This window comes from Stegodyphus dumicola, chromosome X2 (genome assembly GCF_044657685.1).
Source record: "Stegodyphus dumicola isolate Sdum_Otavi_A_Nest chromosome X2, ASM4465768v1".
Classification (NCBI taxonomy): Eukaryota; Metazoa; Arthropoda; class Arachnida; order Araneae; family Eresidae; genus Stegodyphus; species Stegodyphus dumicola.
This window is the reverse complement of record NC_140781.1, coordinates 56820325-56840744: the sequence shown is the minus strand read 5'-3', so window position 1 is coordinate 56840744 and position 20420 is coordinate 56820325. Positions and strand designations below refer to the sequence as shown.

The following is a 20420-nucleotide window of genomic DNA, read 5'->3' as shown; positions in this document are numbered from 1 at the left end:
TAGTTCAACTTCTGCTCTCTCAACGCATTGATATTTTTTGAGCCTAACACTTCTGTCGCCAACGTTAATCACTGGTATACACGTTTCGCCATTTTTAATTTCTAATAAACAGCCTATACCTTCGGAAGGATTTTCTATCATAATTAATCCATTATCTACAGAATCTGTTTGAGAACTGACAAGACTGATCGTATTTTTCTCTAATTCATTTTCCTCAAGAGCTTTAAGGCAGACTCGATTTATTTTTTTTCATCAATTTGAAGGTTACTAAATAGTTCATCTTTCCTATACCCGAAGTGAAATCTTTTTCCTATTCTGACATAAGCGATGTGAGGTAGATCAAGCCATGTTCCGTCCGATGATTAGATCAACTGGCTGTGCATTATCAGGTACAAGGTATATATTTATGCCTTGACCTTTTACATTATCAACTTCAATATCAGCTTTAATCATTCCTATAGGGGTCACTGCAGGCACCCTTTGATTTCCAAAAACCGTACAATTCATTCATAGCAGGTTCTGGTTTCATTTTAAGTTTCTGAGCAACCTGAAGTCCTTAAGAGACAACATGAACTCCCCGTATCAATTAAAGCCTGTACTTCAGAATTATTCAGCTTTGCTTTCTTCAAATATGAATTATTGCTCTCTTCTAAATTTTGGTCAACTTGCTCAACAGAATAATTTTTATCATTTGAATGATTATTTTCAGCTTTAGTAACACAATTTTTAGCTTTATGACCTGTTTTATTACATTTTCGGCATGTTACTACTGGTTTGGGCAGTGGACAGTCCCTTGAGATTTGTCCAAAATTATTACAGCTGAAGCATTTTGGTTCACCTTTTTCATTATGTGTGATACTGTAGAGTTTTTCTTTTCATTGATTGTAGCAACTGGACCATCTTTAAAGGAGTTTCGTTTGTCGTAAGACCCTTCTTTACGCGGTTGTTTATTGTGGAAAGTTGATTTCAAGGTATCATAATCATCTAGTTTTTCAACTAAATCAATTGGTGAAATCAACTCAGACCATATGTCAATAAAATGATCTTTTACTTCTGAAGACACTTTATGTTTTATCTGATCCGCTACAATAAGGTAGCTAAGTTTCTCAAAAGTATCTACTTTAATTCCGCTTATCCATTCATTAAAAAAATTTCTTAACTCATACCCAAAATTCTTCCATGTGTTTCCTACACTCTTATTGTGCGTAAAACATTTTTGGCGAATTTTTTCAGGTGTCATCTTGTACCGTTTTAATAAGATCCTTTTAACTTCTTTATAATCGTTTGCAATCTCATCGGTTTCTTTCGCGATTAACTGAGCAATATCATACGGCAATAAGCCAAACAAATGAGTAACTCATGTATTTTCTGGTATTTCAACTTGTTTAGCCAAATGTTCAAACATGATTAAATATAAACTGATATTATTCTCATCAGGTTTAAATTTTTGCATCAAACGATGAAGCTCTAACTTTGGATTTATGTGCATACCACTAGCATTTTCATTGGGGCCAGAATTTGTAGATCTAGTTTCTGATTCAATACGTAGTTTTTGCAGTTCAAATTCCATTTCATACTTTCGTTTTTGTTCCTTATGTTCTTCTTTTCGCCTACGTTCTTCATCTTGACGTTTTCGTTCTTCAATTTCTTCTTTTCACCTACGTTCTTCAATTTCTTCTTTTCACCTACGTTCTTCAATTTCGTCTTTTCGCCTACATTCTTCATCTTGACGTTTTCGTTCTTCAATTTCTTCTTTTTCTTTTCTTTCATTTATTATAATGTTTAACCATTCTTTGGTGCATTCTTCATCGTACTCTTTGCTAGCCAAAATTATCTTTTTCAAATTGCTCATTTTATGACTCTCATTTACATCTTCTCCCAATTCTTCAGCTAATATTCTTTAATCGCATTTCTTTGCCTTACCGAAAATAGACATTTTTGTACTCATTAAAATGCAAATTATATATATATATGCTATTATTATTAACTTCCAATTAGACAACTTAGTAGAACACAGTTATTGGTATTTTATAAGTTTGTTTGACATTCTAAATATATTTCAAAATTTAAAGAAATGAAAAAAAAAATAATCTCTCTTTCCAAAATAATAAAAAAATAACAAAATTAAATTCTATAATAAATATGTTACATCAATTAATGCACATACCTTGAAATTCAAATTCTTTTCAATTTATTTACGTATAGCAAATTCTCGTAGCTTTAGGCTTAGGTTTCAGAATAATCCCACTTCTGATTTATGTTAACTTCCTTTTGTAGTTAAATTAATCACTCGTAAAATGGTTGTAAAAGACAAACATTTATTTAAATATAAATCTTAATAACTTACACGTAACGTATTCGTAAACGTACATAACATAACAAACGTACTTACTGCATTGTACTATTAAACATTTAAGTATACATCATCTCCGTGTATATTTTTAAAATTATAAATAGAACGACATCCAGAAATTAGCTGTTGCCATTTTCTCAATAGATATTTTGTCTAATAACAATTAAATAATTTACAATCGTGCTTACAGGCTTAAGTTTAACATTATTTAAAACATATAAAGGCAAAATATTTACTTCTGCACCAGTATCTAACTTAAAATCAACCTTGAAAGACTTATTATTTACATACATTGTAATACTTTTCACCCATGTTTCACTTACCTTGTGAATATCCTTACTTACTTCATCAGTAGAATTTGTTAGTTCTTTGATTGATTTTGCACTTATTTTAAATTCACTATGCCCATTTACTGGTGGATCTATTATTACAGAATCAATAAATACACTATGTTCATTATATATACTAAGTTCATTATTTGGTATTCCAACTTCATAAATGTTCTTGAGACACCTCACGGCAAAGTGGTTCTTTACTTTGCATTTCGCACACGTCTTTCCAAAAGCTGGACAGACCCGATATTTATGCCTTCTTCCGCACTTCTTGCAGTCATATTCTAGTGCTGATTGCTTCTGCTGCAACGAAAATTTCAGTGGCACTGACTGTTTTGATTGATGCTGCTGTTTTCTATATTTCTTCACGCTGTTCACAGTCACTGGATCATCTTTCATGTCCCGGAGTTGCTCTTTGCTTGTTTCAGCATCACAGACTATTTCTATAGCTTTTTCTAATCCCAGATTAGATTCTCCAAGCAAACGTTCGGTCAGACTCCTATCCCGATTGCCTAATACAATACGGTCACGAATCAATCCATTTTCTTGTTTAGCAAACTCACAAGTTGAAGCTAAAGTCTTTAATTGAGTGACATAACATTCAATTGTTTGTCCTTCTTGCTGGCTACACGAAAAGAATTTGTAACGTTCATATACAACATTCTGCCCTGGTGAACAATAATCTTCAAAACACTTCAAGACCTCTTCGTACTTCTTTTTATTCTCAGGCGGCTCAAATCGAAATGTGTTATAAATTTCGAGTCCTTCAGTACTGAGTAAATTCAAAAGGATTGCAATTTTAGTCTTATCTGGCTTGGCATCTTTTTTCCGTTGCAAGTAAATAGTTTTCTAGCTCTTGCTTCCATTTTTTCCATTTTTCCTTAACATTTCCGACGGAGAATGTTAGCGGAGCAGGTGGTCTGAAATCCATTTTGCTCCTGACACCATGTAACTTCTTGTTTAGTTTGTTAAACTTAATAATTTCTATACTTTCAAAGTAGACTCAACTAATGAGTATATCTGAAGAATTAAAAAATTTTTATTATTACAGTTTAAAAGAGTTCACATGACATTCAGCTAGCACAGTAACAAGTGCATCACAACAACGGAATCGCATAGCATGAACACCATTACAGTTATACAGTCAAAAGTCGTTAATCCAGACTCGTCGTGACTTCGGCGATTCCGGATTATTGATTTTTCCGGTTTATAGATCATCAGTTTAAATCTGGTAAGATGGCATGCAGAAATTATAAAATTAAAAATATGAAACCGTAATTTATGAAATGAAGAGAAATTATGATCTAAAGGGTATCAAAATTTACAAAAAGAAAAAAAAAAAAAAAAAAAGCTTAATATTTATTTGTTTACTTTATTAAACATTTCTTTCAATGTAAGTTCTTTAAGTTGCTTCATTTTTTATGTGATAATACATTCTCTTTAATTCTATAAACAGACATAATTTCTTGTTCAGTTACAAAGTTCCGCCGTTCAAGTCCTGTAATTGCTGTGTCGAGAATACCGACTAACTTGTCAATCGAAATTTTTTCGTTTTCGAAGAAAGTGGTGTCACTTTCTTCGCTATCGGAAACGAATTATAATGACGAGGAATTTGATTTAAATCATATCAAAGATGGAGTACATCGAGATGAAATACTGCATTTAGTAAGGAATTATAAGCCAAATAAAATAAAACATCTTCCCTGAAGGTAAGGTAGTGCTGACAGATTAACTTCCAATTCATTGCGCATCACGGCGTTAAAGATAAACAAAGATTAGATAAATAAAGGATATGCCTTTATCCATTTTTTGCAGCAATTCCACTTTTTGTTTAATGGACTTCGAAACATACTTTCGCCTTGTAGATCCTTTACATATTAGTAAATATATATCAGAAATTCTATTTGACATAATTGAAAGTTCAAGCTTACTTTTAAAAAATTGCTCTAACAGTCTGCAAAAAATAACAAGCCGAATCCAATTCGAAGATTAAGGAACAACGCAATCTGCAACATTAACTGAATTAGATAATTTTAGCTTAGCTTATACCGTCCATTATACATTAAACGAGCATTCGTAAACGTATTCACAGCCGTAAAGGTCTTAAGCGCACGCGTCAATGCCACGCATGCGCAGAAAGTTTGTAGCTTTGAGGTCTGGATTATGGGTGTCCGAATTAACGACTTTTGACTGTAGTTATTTTAAATACACATCACAGTGCAGTTGCAAATGTGATTCTAATTATTGAGAATCAGTTGGAGTTAACATCAAACGATCTAAGATATTATGAGTGTGTTTTACCATGCTTATTAACTCTCTGAGTGCCATGACCGGCTTTATTTGGTCATGAGATTTTTTTTGGTCACTTGTTATATATTAGCTTATAATTTAAGATATTTAGCTTTCTTACTTTCATTAATAATATAAATGCCATATTGATGAATATAAGTTTATGAAAATAGAGACTAAAATAGGTAAATATACATACACTGGTGTGCGAAAATTAAGGACGAAGTCGAAAAATTAGCATATCAGCTGAACGAAGTGGCAGAGCGGACAGAAAGACCAATCAGGAGATTAAGTAAGGTGATGTATGGTAACACATGCGCAGATATGCAGGTAGACATAATGGGGAAGTGTCTGAGTAGTATAAAGCATGTTGTCGGTGTAAGATCAGTATTTCTGGCAAAGAGATTGCATGCCGTATAGCAGTCAAAATCACACCGAGTTGCTGCCTCAGCGAGAAATGGTGAATAATCAATCTTTTAGACGACATCTGGATGCTTTTACCCGAGGTTGAATCATTGGGAAGTTGGAGGAAGGCCGCAGTGTGACAAGTGTGGCTTCAGAGTTCGGAATTGCTCACAGCATCGTTCACGACTTTGGAGACAATTTCAAACTACAGGAACAGCTATCCGGGGTTTAGTAGTGGTCGTCCACGAGGAACCACACCCGCAGATGACCGGTATATTGCCTTACAGGCCAGAAGAAACAGACGGCAGACAGCGGGAGAAATCGCTAGACACACGACACAGGCAACTGGACGACCGATATCGCGTTTTACCGTGGCCAGAAGACTGCACGGTGGTGGTCTGTTTGCACGACGCCCTGTACGGTGTGTACCTCTAACGCCTGCCCATTGGAGAAGGCGTTCTCTGTGGTGCCGGGAACACTGGAATCGGAGAAACAATAAATGGGGACGGGTACTCTTTAGAGATGAGAGCAGATTCAGTCTGAGTAGCGATTCTCATCGCATACTCATCTGGAGAGAGCGGGGAAGCCGCAATCATCCCTCGAACATCATTGAAAGGGACAGGTATGGAGGTGGCGGTGTTCTCGTTTGGGGAGACATCATGCTTGGTAGTCGTACAGACCTTCACATCTTCGATGCAGGTTCAGTCAATGGGACCCGTTATTGTAACAAGATTCTTCTTCCATATGTGCGTCTTTTTAGAGGCGCTATGGGTCCGCAGTTCCTTTTCATGGACGACAATGCACCATGTCATCGCACAGTAGCTGCCGAACAGCTCTTAGAGAGTGAGGATATTGAACGTACGGATTGGCCGGCACGATCTCCGGATCTCAATCCCATCGAGCATGTATGGGATTTTCTAGGCAGACGCTTGGCAGCTCGTACCTTACCACCAGTAACGATTCCGGAGCTTCGATTGGCGCTGCAAGACGAATGGGCAGCAATGCCTCAACAACTCATTGACACCCTCATTCTCAGCATGGGCAGACGCTGTGAAACCTGCCTAGCAGTCAGGGGAGATCATATCCCCTATTAAAGACAGGATGTTTCTTGCTGGCCACCCATCACAGGGATGTTTCGGCCTTCAGTCGCATAGCGCTCCATGTTACTTTTTCAATAAAGCTTCTTTTTATCCCTCTGATTTCTGTTTTAGTAAGTGTTGCTTACATTACTCGTCCTTACGTATTGGGGATCTTACGGTATTAAATGTGTTGATTTGGAAAGCTTTTGTACAAAGTTATATTGAAAAAACCGTCTCGTCCTTAATTTTTGCACATGAGTGTATTTAGCTAATAAAGGCTATTGAAATACAGGTCTTCATGACAGATCGAAAACCCTGGGCCGCTCAGAGGGTTAATAATGAATGGTATTAAATTGTGCTGGTTGGTGACGGCTTCATGGTTGAAGGGATAATACATACTATTGTAATCAAAGAACCTTTATGTTAAGTCTTGCTTCTAACAGCAATTTTTTTTTTTTTTTTTTTTTTTGGTAGATACTATTAATTCTTGTAACAGTGTTTTATTTTGGATTTCTCCCCTGATTATTCACTTACATGGTTTTTATAATTTTCCAGCCAGTTTTTATCCAAAAAGAAATATACAACTGGTGTTTTATAATGGCTGAGAATAGTAAAATTTTGTCACGAGATGCTATCAAAATTCATTCTTTCATGCATTGTCAACTGAGTGATTTATTTTTTAAACTTATTGAAATACGTGTTGTTTGCATCAGGATCACCACAAAAGGTAAAGGAGATTTTATGAATGTTAGTGAACTGTTCATTTTCCTGAAAACTTAAAATGTCAATTTCCTAGAGAAAAAGTTGTGGTTTCAGTCATTTAATGTATGGCATGTTTTATGTTTTGATATTCTAAGGAAAATTATGATAGATTTATGCAAACCTTCAATATATAAACAATGAATGATGGTTTTGAAAATTTTTTAAACTTTAACTTTAGGTACTTACAATTTTAGGAATTTTTCTGTGTGGATCATGACTTGTGAATTCACTGTATCTTCTCATAATCTAAACTACTAACCATTCAAAATGCACCGCCATGAAGGAAGTGTTCAGACATCATGAAACTTGCATCATTTGTATACTGTGATGGAATATGCAAATGATTATGGTTTCAGTGCATGCCTGCATCATGGGTGACTGCAGCATTCCTTACAGTCTGAATATAAAATGAGAAAAGGTTGCCATTTTGAATAATGTGAATTGTTCTCTCATCAGACGTTTTGTGTGTGCCGCTTCAGTGTGTTGCATAGAAAAACACAACCATCGTTTTAGAACATTTCCGAGTTCAGCTGAGGCAGAATCATTGTGAAGTGGATATTTTATGTTAATCTTTTACCCGTAAGAAACTTTTAACTCTTTAAATGAATAAAATTTGATGACACGATGACTTGAGAAAAAGGAACACAACTCGTTTATTTTTCATCAAATAATCTACCAGTTGTTGCTGGGCAACAATCCTGTGTTACCATCTTACGAAGATTAAAACATATGGAAATTAAAGATAATATGGAGAGGAAGCATAGAGGACACTACAGTTGCATACAGAGATTGCTGATTATCCTTCTGAGAAATCAGTCATCATGTTGGTTTTGATTTGTTTATTTGATTAATGGCAAAGCACTTGAGGGCTACCTGCCTAAGAGGAGGGATACCTTCATAGAAGGCTTTTTAAAGAAAACTGTCTCATATACATGTTACACATGGGGAAAACCATGAAAACGCCCATGCAGCCAGCCTGTTTGCTGGGATTCAAAGCCTGGGCCAAGTACCAATATTTACCGACTTTGTCACTCAGCTATTGGTGGACCATCATATCAGACATAGTTAAGCCACAGCCATGCAAATAAGGAATTGGTGAATGCAGAAGGAAACGACTAACAGACAGAAGCATTTGTAACCACCTCATTAATCTGCTTCACTGGAAGACAGGCATATTGTGTGCATGGCACTGATGGAGTGCATTGCCACTTCATAATGAATGCAGTAACACAACAGCTTTTAAAACACAGTTGTTTGAATTTACAGTGGTGCATTGAATGGCGGAGATTGACATCTGAGTGGCATCAATTTGTGCTTTCAGATGAATCACGCTTCTGCCTGCAGTATCACGATGGTCAGATTAGAGTTTAGAGACACCATGGAGAGAGACTGCTTAACAATTGTGTTATGCATCATCATGTTATCTTATGGGATGGTATTGGATTCCACTCCCTCACCCCTCTAGTATGCATTATCGATACGCTTACCAGCCCACACTATATGTCTGAAGTTTTGCTGCATGTTCTCCATCCTTACCTTCAGGGCTTGCCTGCAATCCCGTTTAAACAGGATGAAGAGTGACCATGCATTGTGCCTATTGTTTAAGCTTTCTTCTTAGCTCACCATATTGTGTTGCTACCCTGGTCTGCCCATTCTCCAGATCCATTGCCCATCGGACATGTCTGGTCAATGATTGGAGAATGCCTAGCCTGGCATGCCACACCCTTGGATGCACGGGATGAGCTTTGGCTACATGTGGAAGCATAAACAAAAGCCTCTTTCACTCAAAGCCACAGCTTGTAGCAGCATTATTGACAAATGTGGAGGCAACACTCATTACTGACTTTCTCACCTTCCTTACCTGAAATAAGTCTGTATTTCAATTCATTTAACATTGACAATATGTGTAATCCTTGAAATACATTTGGCTTTGATATCTCTTGTCCTTCTTTGTGTTGCATTTTGAATGGCCAGCTATATATAGACAAGGATGTTGAAAAATGCTTAAGTTAGGAGAAATTAGATTCAGAATTGTTTTCAAGTAAAACTTTTGTGTAACACCAGTTTTGCATTATTCCTTTCAATGTATATTTCATGAATAAAATTCTTTCTGTATGGAATTTTAATTGAATATCATTTGTTTAAAGTACTTGGGCATTTACTGCTGCAACTTAAATAATGTACAAGTAATGAAGAAATTTCATCTTGATTTTTTTGTTTTACTTTCACGAATGTATTCGCTATTATATTCTGCTATAGTTATATAGAATTAAAACAGGATCAGAAAGTCCAAGTTGTACACTGTCTTTTTAAAAGTTTTGTATAGTGAATTTGAGAGAATCAAACTGTAAGCTGAATCTATTAAACCAGTTATAAATGTATTTTGTACCTTAATGAGGTATTTTTCAAGATTATGTCCATCATCAGATTAGTTTGTTCAATTTGTGGTATGTGATGAGCTTTTTAGTATTTGGCAAAACTGATTCTTATATGATACAAGGAGTGTCTTAGATCTAGTAAATCTATTGCTTCTTTCACGGAGAGCTCTACCAAGGAGCTAATTGATTATTTTTAATGAGTTCATGTAATTAATTCTTACTTGTTGAATTATTCTATCTGCTAATTCCATTCATTAGATTGAAATAGCAAAATAGCTTTGTGCTTTTGCATTTATTCTATTTTTAAGTGAGAGTCATATTTAAAGTTAAATATTTTGTCTGTTGCAATTGTTTGCATATTTTAATTGAATTCATTACAGGTTATCTGATTGATGATCTTGTCCGCCATGAAGAAAATGGAGCTCAAACAAGATATGTCGGAATTATCAAACTTTCTGCTGCAGGTGCAAAGGTAAAATGTAGCGAAAAGTACATACTTTTAAATGAGTTAGTATTTAAGTATTGAGTGTTTGCATTCTGTGTCTCTTTCCTTTTTTTCCCCCATGATATATGCATTCAAGTAATTCCCCCAGAAAAAGTCTCCAGAAAAAATGCTAAGAAGTAGAATTGTGTAAGGAATATGTGATAATATATTTAAAGCTCTCATTGTAGAAGTCTAGTAATTGATTATGTTGTATATAAGATTGACATATTTGAAATTAATCTCTTTTTCTCAAAGTAATTATAATGCTGTTGCTAGAGTAAGACTACAATTTTGAAAAGATCAAGACAGAACTATTTCAGCAAAGACAGTTGAGAGTTGCACGTAATAGTAGTAATATTTCTTGATGATTTTTAAAAGTTATATTTTTTAAGCAACATCTACTTTAAAAAGAAACATTGAAAATTAATGCATAAAACACTATTAAAGAAGCTTTATCATAGTAAGAACTATCACATTTTCCAAAAACATAACATTCTGTACTGATGCCAGATACATTAACTCAGTCTTTTACAATAAAGAAAAATGTTAAACTTGCCTAATATAAAAACTTAAAATTATATTTTTATAAACAAATACTGTCTGTTCTCCTTATATTTGTGTTAAGACTTAATTATTCAGTTTATGTCCACACTTTAAAAGTAAAATTTTCAATTTTACAGTATATAGATATTTTGTTAAAACTGTCTGCTTCTTGATTTATAGAACACTCAAATTGAGGAAGGATTTCATTCATTTCCTATTCGTCTTTTACAAAGAAATGTTTTCTATTAACGTAGCTTGAACTACTACTTTGTTTTTGGGTTTTTTTTTAATCCAGTTCGTTAATCCTTGACAGTCAGGTTTAGTTTTTTAATTCTTTTTCAATTAGATCATCTTGTTTCAGTTCTTTAAGTAAACAGATGTGGCATTTAATTTCACATACACATTAACAGAATGCTACAAGTTCAGCTTCCATTGTAGACAGAGCAACTCTTCGCTGTTTGTTACATTTTCAGTTTATGAAATGTTTACCTAATTTTATAAAATAACCTTCAATTTTTTTTTTTTATCTTCAGTAGTACACCAACTTACATCTGAAACAGCATTTAATTTTCCACTGTCTGAAGTGTATATCAAACATACATTTTGTGTTCCTTTAATATACATAAATAGCCTCTTCACTGCTTTCCAGTGTTTTTTTGTAGGATTTGTATTATATCTTGACAAATTACTAATGGTGAAAGCTAAGTCTGCTCTTCCACTTGTGGCTAAGTACATCAGTGATCCTAATGATTCCTGATATTCTGTTTTTGATACTTGTGGCAAAGATACTATATCATCATGCTTTTTGCCCAGTATTCTTAGAGTCCTGAGAAGTTTATTTTCAGTCATTTCAAGTTATTTAAAATTTTAATTGCATAGTTTTTTAAACTGAGAATAAATTTCCAAATTCTTGATTGTTGCCTATTCCTAAAAATTTCCTAATGTGTGTTTTAGTAACTTCTCATAAAGCAAATGATCTAGAAAATCAAGAGATGGAAGTCATCTATTTCAGAATTTGAGTTTCTGATGATCATTAAGTCATCCAGGTATACTGCTACCATAAGAAAATTGAGCTTACCTTCATAAATATAAATGCATGGATCTTATTTTTATCTTGTTAAACTCATGTTAAGAACTTCATACCAGCTTCTTCCTAACTGTATCCCCATGTATACCTTCATTCACAAGATATGCATTTTTAGAATCCAAGATAAATCCAGGTGGTTGTTCCATGTAAATTGGTTTATCCAAGTATCTGTTTAGATAATTTGGTTTTACATTAAAAATCTTATTTTGTAAACTGCACTTGATAACTGTGTTCTAAAGGTTGCAAGTCTTATTACTGGGCTAAATCCATCTTCATAGTCAATTCCTTTTCTTTGGTTAAATCCAGTTGCTACTAGCCTTGCTTTTTAAATTGTTTCTAAATTACCCCTTTCCTACTTTATAAATAATATCCAATAGCTTTCAATAACTTTCTTATCAATGGATCATTCAACTAATTCCCGAAGTGCATTAGCCTCCAATAAACTCAGTTCTTCGAGGCTAATGGTATGTAGGCTATTTTGCTATATAATAATGGTATGTAGCTATGGAGTAATTTTGCTATGTAATAATATGTAATACTACAATAACATAATAATAGCCTTCAATAAATTCAGTTCTTGGAGGCTAATGGTATGTAGGCTGTTTTTCTGTATAATAATATAATAATGGTATGCAGCTATGCTATAATTTTGATATGTTATACTATAATACAGTACAAAGTCCATAATCCAGACATCCATTATCCGGAATGATCTATAATCCGGACCTCAACTTTTTTTTTTTTGTATGCTTTACGCATGTGCATGTAATGCACGCTTTGGATACGCATGTGTCACTTCCGATAGTGAAGAAAGTGACTGAGAGGTTATTGAAAACGAAAAAATTTCGATTGATAAGTTAGTCGGTATTCTTGACACAGCAATTACAGAACTTGAACAGTGGAATTTTGTAACTGAACCAGAAATTATGTCTGTTTATAGAATTAAAGAGAAAGTATAAGCACAAAAAACGAAGCAACTTAAACAACTTACATTGAAAGAAATGATTAATAAAGTAAACAAATAATTTTTTTTTTTTTTGTAAATTTTGATACCCTTTAGATCATAATTGCTCTTTATTTCATAAATTACAGTATCATATTTTTAATTGTATAATTTTTGCATGCCATTTTACCAGAATTAAATTGATAATCAGGAATCACTGAAGTCCCAACAAGTCCGGATTACGGACTTTGTACTGTAATGTAATAACGGTATGTAGCCTAATTTTGGTATATAGCCAAAATTGGCTTTCAGCAGATTCTTATATTGTATGCAACATAATTTTTTTTTTACTTTTCTTGTGAGTTTGCCACTCTTGCTGGTCTTTTGTATAGAATTTTCATGACTGCCATTGCCAGGTTCTGCAGTTACTTAAACTGGACTCTGATATTGGCATTTACAGTAAACTGTTTTCGTCATAGGTTTGATAATAAAGTAGCCTGAGATTCTTGATCTGTTATACCATCGTTTCTCTGATCTCTGTTGGTTATTCCTGAATTTGTTTTCACTACCATTAGTTTGTTCTTTGTAGAAAATAATAAATTCTTTTAATATTTATATTATGATCTCATGCCTGGATGATAAGTATTATTACAAGAAATAAGATTGCAGGTTCCTTTAAATAAAAACATAGAGATTTTATTCAGTTGATGATCAATATATTTGTATTCCAACAGTTTGTTTTCAAAAGTATTAAAAACAAAACAAAATAAAAAAATGACACCTATTGCCAATCTAAAGTAGCAAAGTGAAAGAGACTTTTTCTAACTGTAGGTAATCAAGTTAACTCAAGGTATAAGCACAACAGTTTGATTGTTATTGAATTTTAATTCATTTCTTTTCACTAAAGCTAATCTGAGTTTCTGCTCATTAAATTTTTATCTCACTTCTTTAATTTTATTTAGTGCAGCAGTTCTTTTCACGCTATAGCCTCCCATAATTAGTTGCGTATTCAGATGAATCACGATTTCAGATTCATTTTGTCGATGGTCGTGTCATCTTCCAGGTAAACAGTTGCTCCTCACTATACAGCATATCATACACAGGCTGGTGGTGGCAGTGTTATTCTTTTGGGGATGTACTCATGGGAAGCTCTGGGACCTTTAGCTGTGGTAGAAAAGACCATGCAAGCTGTGGAGTATCTTATCAAAATTGCTGATCAGTTGCTGTCTTACATGGTGTGTCTTCCCAACTGGAAATGAAATCTTCCGGCAGGACAACATCCCATGTCATTAGGCTCTAATTATGTTGGAGTGGTTTGAGGAGTATAAGGATGAATTCCATTTAATGTCCTGGCCACCTAACTCACTAGATATTAACCTGTTAGAGCACATTTGGGATGTCATGGAGCAGCAGTTCAGAGCTCAACCACCACCTTGTCAGAATATCTTGATTTTACATGACCACTGTTTAGACATTTGGTACAACCTGTCTTCAGTCATTTACCAAGAACTTGTGACATCCATGACAAGGTTAATTGCTGCTGTTTTGTAGGCCAAAGGTCGCATAATACGTTATTGAGTAGGTGGTCATAATGTTTTGGCTCTTCAGTTTATCTGCGGTCATCCTCCGTCTTATTCACTATCTACCATACTGATTTTTGAAAAAGCTTGTTTTCTGTAACATTCTTTAGCGTCAAGGTGCTGCCTTCCATTTTACCAGTATTTGGTCAGAGTAAAATAGTGAAGCTATTTTTTTGTCCTTGATAGTAAACTTATTTCAAGGCTAGGATTTTTTAAGACAGGAGATGAAATATAAGACTAGTTTCATCAACACTGAACATATTTTTTTCTGATATCCATGCACTTCTTTGGATAAATTCTTGAATCTTCAACAAATTCTGCTAAGACATCTTTAGATTCTCCATTTATGATATAATATTCTGTGATGTAATTTAAATGTGTAAAACCCTTCAGACAAAAATGTCGCTATTCGCGGTGTTATTTCTTGTGTGTTTTTTGCTAGTATAGGCCGATTCTTTGGAATGTTTGACTCACTGCATTGAGGAAAAATCTCGGCAGAATATATTGTTTGAACCTCTAGACATTCTCCTGAACTACAGTTTCTTTGAAGCGGCTTTGTTTTTTCAACAATTATGTTTCTTTAAATTTTGTATTCATATCAAATTCTTTTAAAACATTAGTTGTATAATTTAGGAGACTTGTTAAAAAATTCTAATCATTTTAACTTCAGATTAAAGTAGCAGAACATATAGTTACATATACTTGAGTTGAAACATGCTTTCCAAATGAAAGAGGAATTACGCATCTCCCAAAATTTACTGGTCGGTGGAATCCAGCATGTACTGTATTCTGTCTTGGGAACCAATCTTAAAATTCGGTGAAAATAGCCTAAATCATATGTTCACAATTTTAAGACCAGTTATTGCAATACCAAAGAGCATAATTTTTAAAATTATCTATAATAGTATGAGGAAAAACTGGCTATTTGGAATATTTTTTGTAAGAAGGTTACTATAAAAATTTATGCTATATTTTAATATGACCAAAGCTGTCAGACGCTTAAAGCTCAATTTATTTTGTTAAGTATTTACCATAATTTCTGCAAGAAAGGCCGCATCAGCGTAAACGCCGCAATAGATTAAATTGCGCGTGACATCGTCGTGGGCCGTATAGATGCAAAATCTCAACCTATGTCCTGATATATGACATATTAGTTAAGAAAAATGCATGAAATGAAACCATAACTCAAAAATAAGAAATGTTGAAAATATATTTACGTTCACGAATATACTTATATTTATTTACCCAGTAAAGAAGTTCATATTTGTAATACTCAGACTATATTATAAAAAATGTTGCAACAACGAAATATTAAATTTGGATTACAAAAGAAAATTTTAAATTTTACTTACAAAAATAATTACAGCAAATTATACATCATATGAAGCCATCAAAATCTGATTCTTCACAATCTGAATTAAAAAGATTTAGTAAATTCTGATCTAAGTCTTCCAGATCGTCACATTCATCCTCTTGGTTTACAGTCTCTTTATCTAAAGATATAATTTCAGCTTCTTTGAACCCTGCTATTAATGGCAATGATTTCCACGCACTCCCTACCCACTTTGCAACTTCTTCATAAGATGCTCTACGAATTTTACCGCTTTTAGTATATGTATGCAATCCCACCGCTTTCGGACTTCAGCTTTGAAGGATTTATTACCTGACAAATCTAATGGTTGTAAGATTTTTGTCAAACCACCAGGAATTATTGTTACGGTCGTAGACAATTTTTGACATCTGGTTTTCACTGACTCAAGTAAATGAGCACGCATGGAATCCATTATCAATAACCCTTTTGGTTGGAAAAAAGATCCCTTACGACCCTGCCAACCTCTTTGTAGCCACTCATGCATGATTGTTTCGCACACCCAGCCGTTCTCGTGTGCACAAATAATTACATCATTAGGAAAATCTCCCTTTAGATTAGTTTTCCGTTTAAAAATGATCATCGGCTTCAGCTTGTCACCATTTGTGGCACAAGCTAACACACAGGTAAATGACGTTCTTTCATGCCCCGCCGTAAGCACAAATACAGTTTTTGTGCCAGTTTCATCAACAGTTCTGTTTGCAGGAGAGTCGAACGGCGTTTCATCCATATTTATTATCTGTGACCGAAGAACTTTTCTTTTCTCAATAATATCTGTTACAGATTTTAGAAAAGATGCCTTTTTATCCTGCCAGTCCATTAGTAATTGTTGCCCGGCTGTTGTTCTAGTACGCACAGAAATATTTTTTCTTTTCATAAATCTGCTACACCAGCAAGGCCCACCTTTGAAATCATTTATGTTCATTTGCTTTGCTATAAGTTTTGCTTGTAAGTGAATTTTTGCAGTCGAAATTGCCATTCCTTTTTTTCGTTGCTCCTTTACCCAGTTTGCAAGGTCGTCCTCTAGATTCGGCCACCTTACAGTACCACTTCTTTTGGCTCATTTCTGTTGTGCCATATTTCTAAGTTCTTTTTCAGTTCTCCAACGTCAAATACATCTCTCGTCCACTTCAAACTCTCGAGCTGGTGCTCTATTTCCAATTTGTTCAGCACATGAAATTACATTAAGCTTAAAACCAGCAGTATAGTTTCTGTAGCGTTTAGGTGCCATTTTCAAAAATTTTCCGCTCTCTTCTTACATAAAAATTATCCAACAAATACTTGTACCCAAACTTATGGGATGTATATCTGGCAGAATGCCAAAAAAAATCGATTCATGCTGAAGGGGAAATACGTCAGTGTTATTGCGAGGCAGGTGGAGTCGTGTCTACCTTTGAATAAAATTGCAGAAAAGGCAGGGGTGAGGAGAGCATGGGTCCTGGAAGATTCATGGAATGGCAGAGGAGAGAGACTATTCAAAATGATGAAAATGCTGATTTGAAAGGGGGGAAAATGTTATTGTTCTGAGATCCCGTTTAGGGTGAATAAGGCATGTAGGTCCGTTCAAGGGAAAGAATGTAAACAAAATAACGTTCGTGAAAAGCAACTGAGTGGTCTTTTGTGTGGAAACAGCATCAGTCTATGTACATTGACAAGGCCATCCAAACTATGTACAATGACAAAGTTATTCAAACTATGTACAATGATCATCATAGGAAATACTTTATTTTTAGTGCACCTAAACGCCACATGGGTAGAAACGCTGCACCCGCTGAAAATTTAAGTTTTAAACACGTAAACGCTGCGAAGTTTCTTCCGGAAATTACGGTAATTTGAAACTATATACTAGGAAATAGGTATACCATATAGAGAATTTTCACTGTAATTGTGAAATCTGAAGAATCCATCCAAATATTGTCAAGTTCCAAAACTAAAGAGATACACACTTCAAAAAATTAATGTTGAAATTTCAACTTTGAGTCAGTATTGAATTCCTAGTTTTGAAAACCATTCCATAAAAAATTTCAAACCTAAGTGAATTTAAAGTAACAGAGCTTTAGAGTATATTCACAGTATAACAATTAAGTATTCAGAATGTATTAAAAGAAATAGAAATGCTGTAAAGAATACACTAATGCAGTTGTCTTAATGCATATGCATCAAGTCAGCAAAGGGAAGGCTTGTGGGGATCTGTTTTGGCACAGCTGGTAAGAGTAGAATGTTGCATTTTTTTAATCTCTTCCATATCAGAGGTGGGGGGTGGATTGTCTTTGAAGAAGTCTTTAGTTTTTGGGAAGCAAATGTATTTGTTTTCAGGACAGAGTGGGTGTGTGAAGTGGTTATTGAGCTCCACGTACTTTGCCACATTTTTATAACCAACCAACCTAATTTGCATTGGATTTCTTAAATGAAAGTATCTAAGCTAAAAAAAAAAAAACCAGTGTTGTTATCAGATCAGGAAGAATATAATACATACAGAGCCAATGGTTGGATTGCTAATACTTTCTGAATTTACCATTCGTTAGTTAAACTCGCTTAATTTGTGCTTCTGGCAGAGTTGACAGAAAGTGTAGAAGTGGAGGTGCTAAAACTTTGATTAATATAAAATTAGCAAATATGTCTGCAGTGAAGGATAACTTTTTAAATTTTGGAAATTATTCTACTAAAGTTTTAATAAATTCCAACACAAGAGAAAATGTAACAGATGTAATAATAATGTGAAAAAAGTTAACAATAATCATTATTTATTATATAACTAATGATAAAAATTCAAATCTTGACAAATTCCAATTTTACTTATAATAAATATAAAAACAGTTTCTAAATCTTACACTTAGATATAATTACAATTTTCTTCAGAAAAAGAAAAGCGGGTTCTTTAGTGATAATATTAGCAGCTCTGCAAATGTAAACAGCAGATTGTTTAAGAAATTTATAATGTGCTTAATGCTACAAAATATTTTGGACACAAAACACCTTCAGAATAATTTTTAATTTTTATTTTTGTTACACACAAAGAAGGCGATGAATATTTTATATTCTATTAAGTTTTGTCGCTGTTAAATATTTCTGTAATAGAAGACAGCATAATTTATTTATAATATTTTTTGCATATTGTTTGATGTATGCATATAGTATGGAATACATATATGATGCACATTTCTGAAATCTGCAGATAAATTTCATGAGATATATAATGAAGTTAAGTAAAATAGCAGACGATAAAATTACAAAGGTGAAAAATTTGCTGTTTTGAAAGAAAAAAAAAGGTCTTTAAAACTTTTGATTAATATTCTTTATAAGTATAAAAAGTAGCCCTTTGCATGTTATTGATAAGTATTTATTAGGCATTATGAATAAAAATAAGAATAAAGATATTCCCTATGAATAATCATCAGTAAAAGTTGATTTGGAAATGTAAGGGTTCAAGGTAACTATCGCAATTCATTGCAGTTTGTAACAAGGTGTGTTAACTACATTTGGTGCTGTTATCGCATATAACTAATGCGTGAAACTTCAAAATGTGCCATTATATAATTTCATGTATATCTTTGGAAATTTTGAATAAAAAAACTTTTTTGCAGGTATGCCTAGAAATATGTGTACTTTAAGATGATGGTAAATATTTTATTGTTTATAATGACAATTATGAATTATCAGTTTATAAAAATTTATAAAATTTTTTAAAAAAACAAATTTTTAAAATAAATAAAAAAGTTTTTGGATTAGACCTAAATTTTTGAATTATGAAAGAAATCAAGTAAACTTAATTTGAAAATCAATATCATTAAATATATGCGAAATTCAATTGCAGAGTTAAAATTGTGAATGCTGATTTTAAAAAATCTGTTGCTGCAATTTTTACCAAACTTCATGTTTTGTCATAATTTGAGGTGTAGAACTGAAATATGGAAAAATGTTGTCTTGTCATTTCATAAAAAGTCCAATTTTGTGCCAGAATGTATATATATATATGTTATAATAATGCTATATAAAAATCGTATAATCTTAAGTCATATTTTTGAGGCATGAAAAATGCAAGTTGAACTTTCTCAACGGGCCAAATAGAACTGAAAATACAGAATTGTCCCCACCTCTTTTTTTTTCAGTGTGCAGTCAATCTGTTGAACAGTATTTAAAAGGTATAGGAAAAGCCTTCTGAATAGGGTCATGCCATGCTTCATGAACTAAGTATGAATTCAGAGCAGTGAAAGCTGAATGTCTAACTTTTCTAGGTCTGAAAAGTGCTATTTCTCAGTCATGTAATTATTAGGTTACTGATATGGTCATCAGTGTTAGAAAATGGATACTTTACAAGAATATATAAGGAAGACGGTGGTTGGATAAAAGATGAGACAGCATCTATAACATGAAAAGGTGTGATTTTCTGAAGCAAATCCTCTTGTTTATCTTTAATGGAGTTAATTATTTGGTTATGAGGTGCTTCCTAGAAATAAAATCATAATAAAGAAATGTATATATTATGAACAACTGACAAAATTAAAGCAAGGTGTTGATGAAAAATAATCAGTATTAGTTAACAAAAAGGATGCGTTTTAGTATGACAGTGTAGACTTGACACAACTTAAGAAAGGCTTAAAAATTCAGACTATTTGACTGGGAAATTACTAATCACACACTATATATTCCTACTCTACCTTCTAAAGAACATAAACATAAAAAAATTCTATTTAGAATATAATGCCTGAAAAGCTATTGATTTATTCATTTTGATTAATGTATTACTTAATTCATTTTGATTAATGTATTATTGATTAATGTATTGACATATCAATCATAATGACATGCTGCATGT

The 20420-nt window shown here is 33.4% G+C and overlaps 1 protein-coding gene across 2 annotated transcripts in view; it reads left to right on the top strand.

Annotated features, from left to right (window-relative positions):
- The window catches only part of LOC118198632 (uncharacterized), a 121416-nt gene that overhangs the window by 64019 nt on the left and 36977 nt on the right, over positions 1-20420 (top strand). For both annotated transcript variants that reach the window (XM_085809405.1, XM_085809404.1), the window contains one exon: positions 9979-10070. In XM_085809405.1, coding sequence (XP_085665531.1) covers positions 9979-10070 — 92 coding nt within the window. The remainder of the gene's footprint in view (positions 1-9978; positions 10071-20420) is intronic.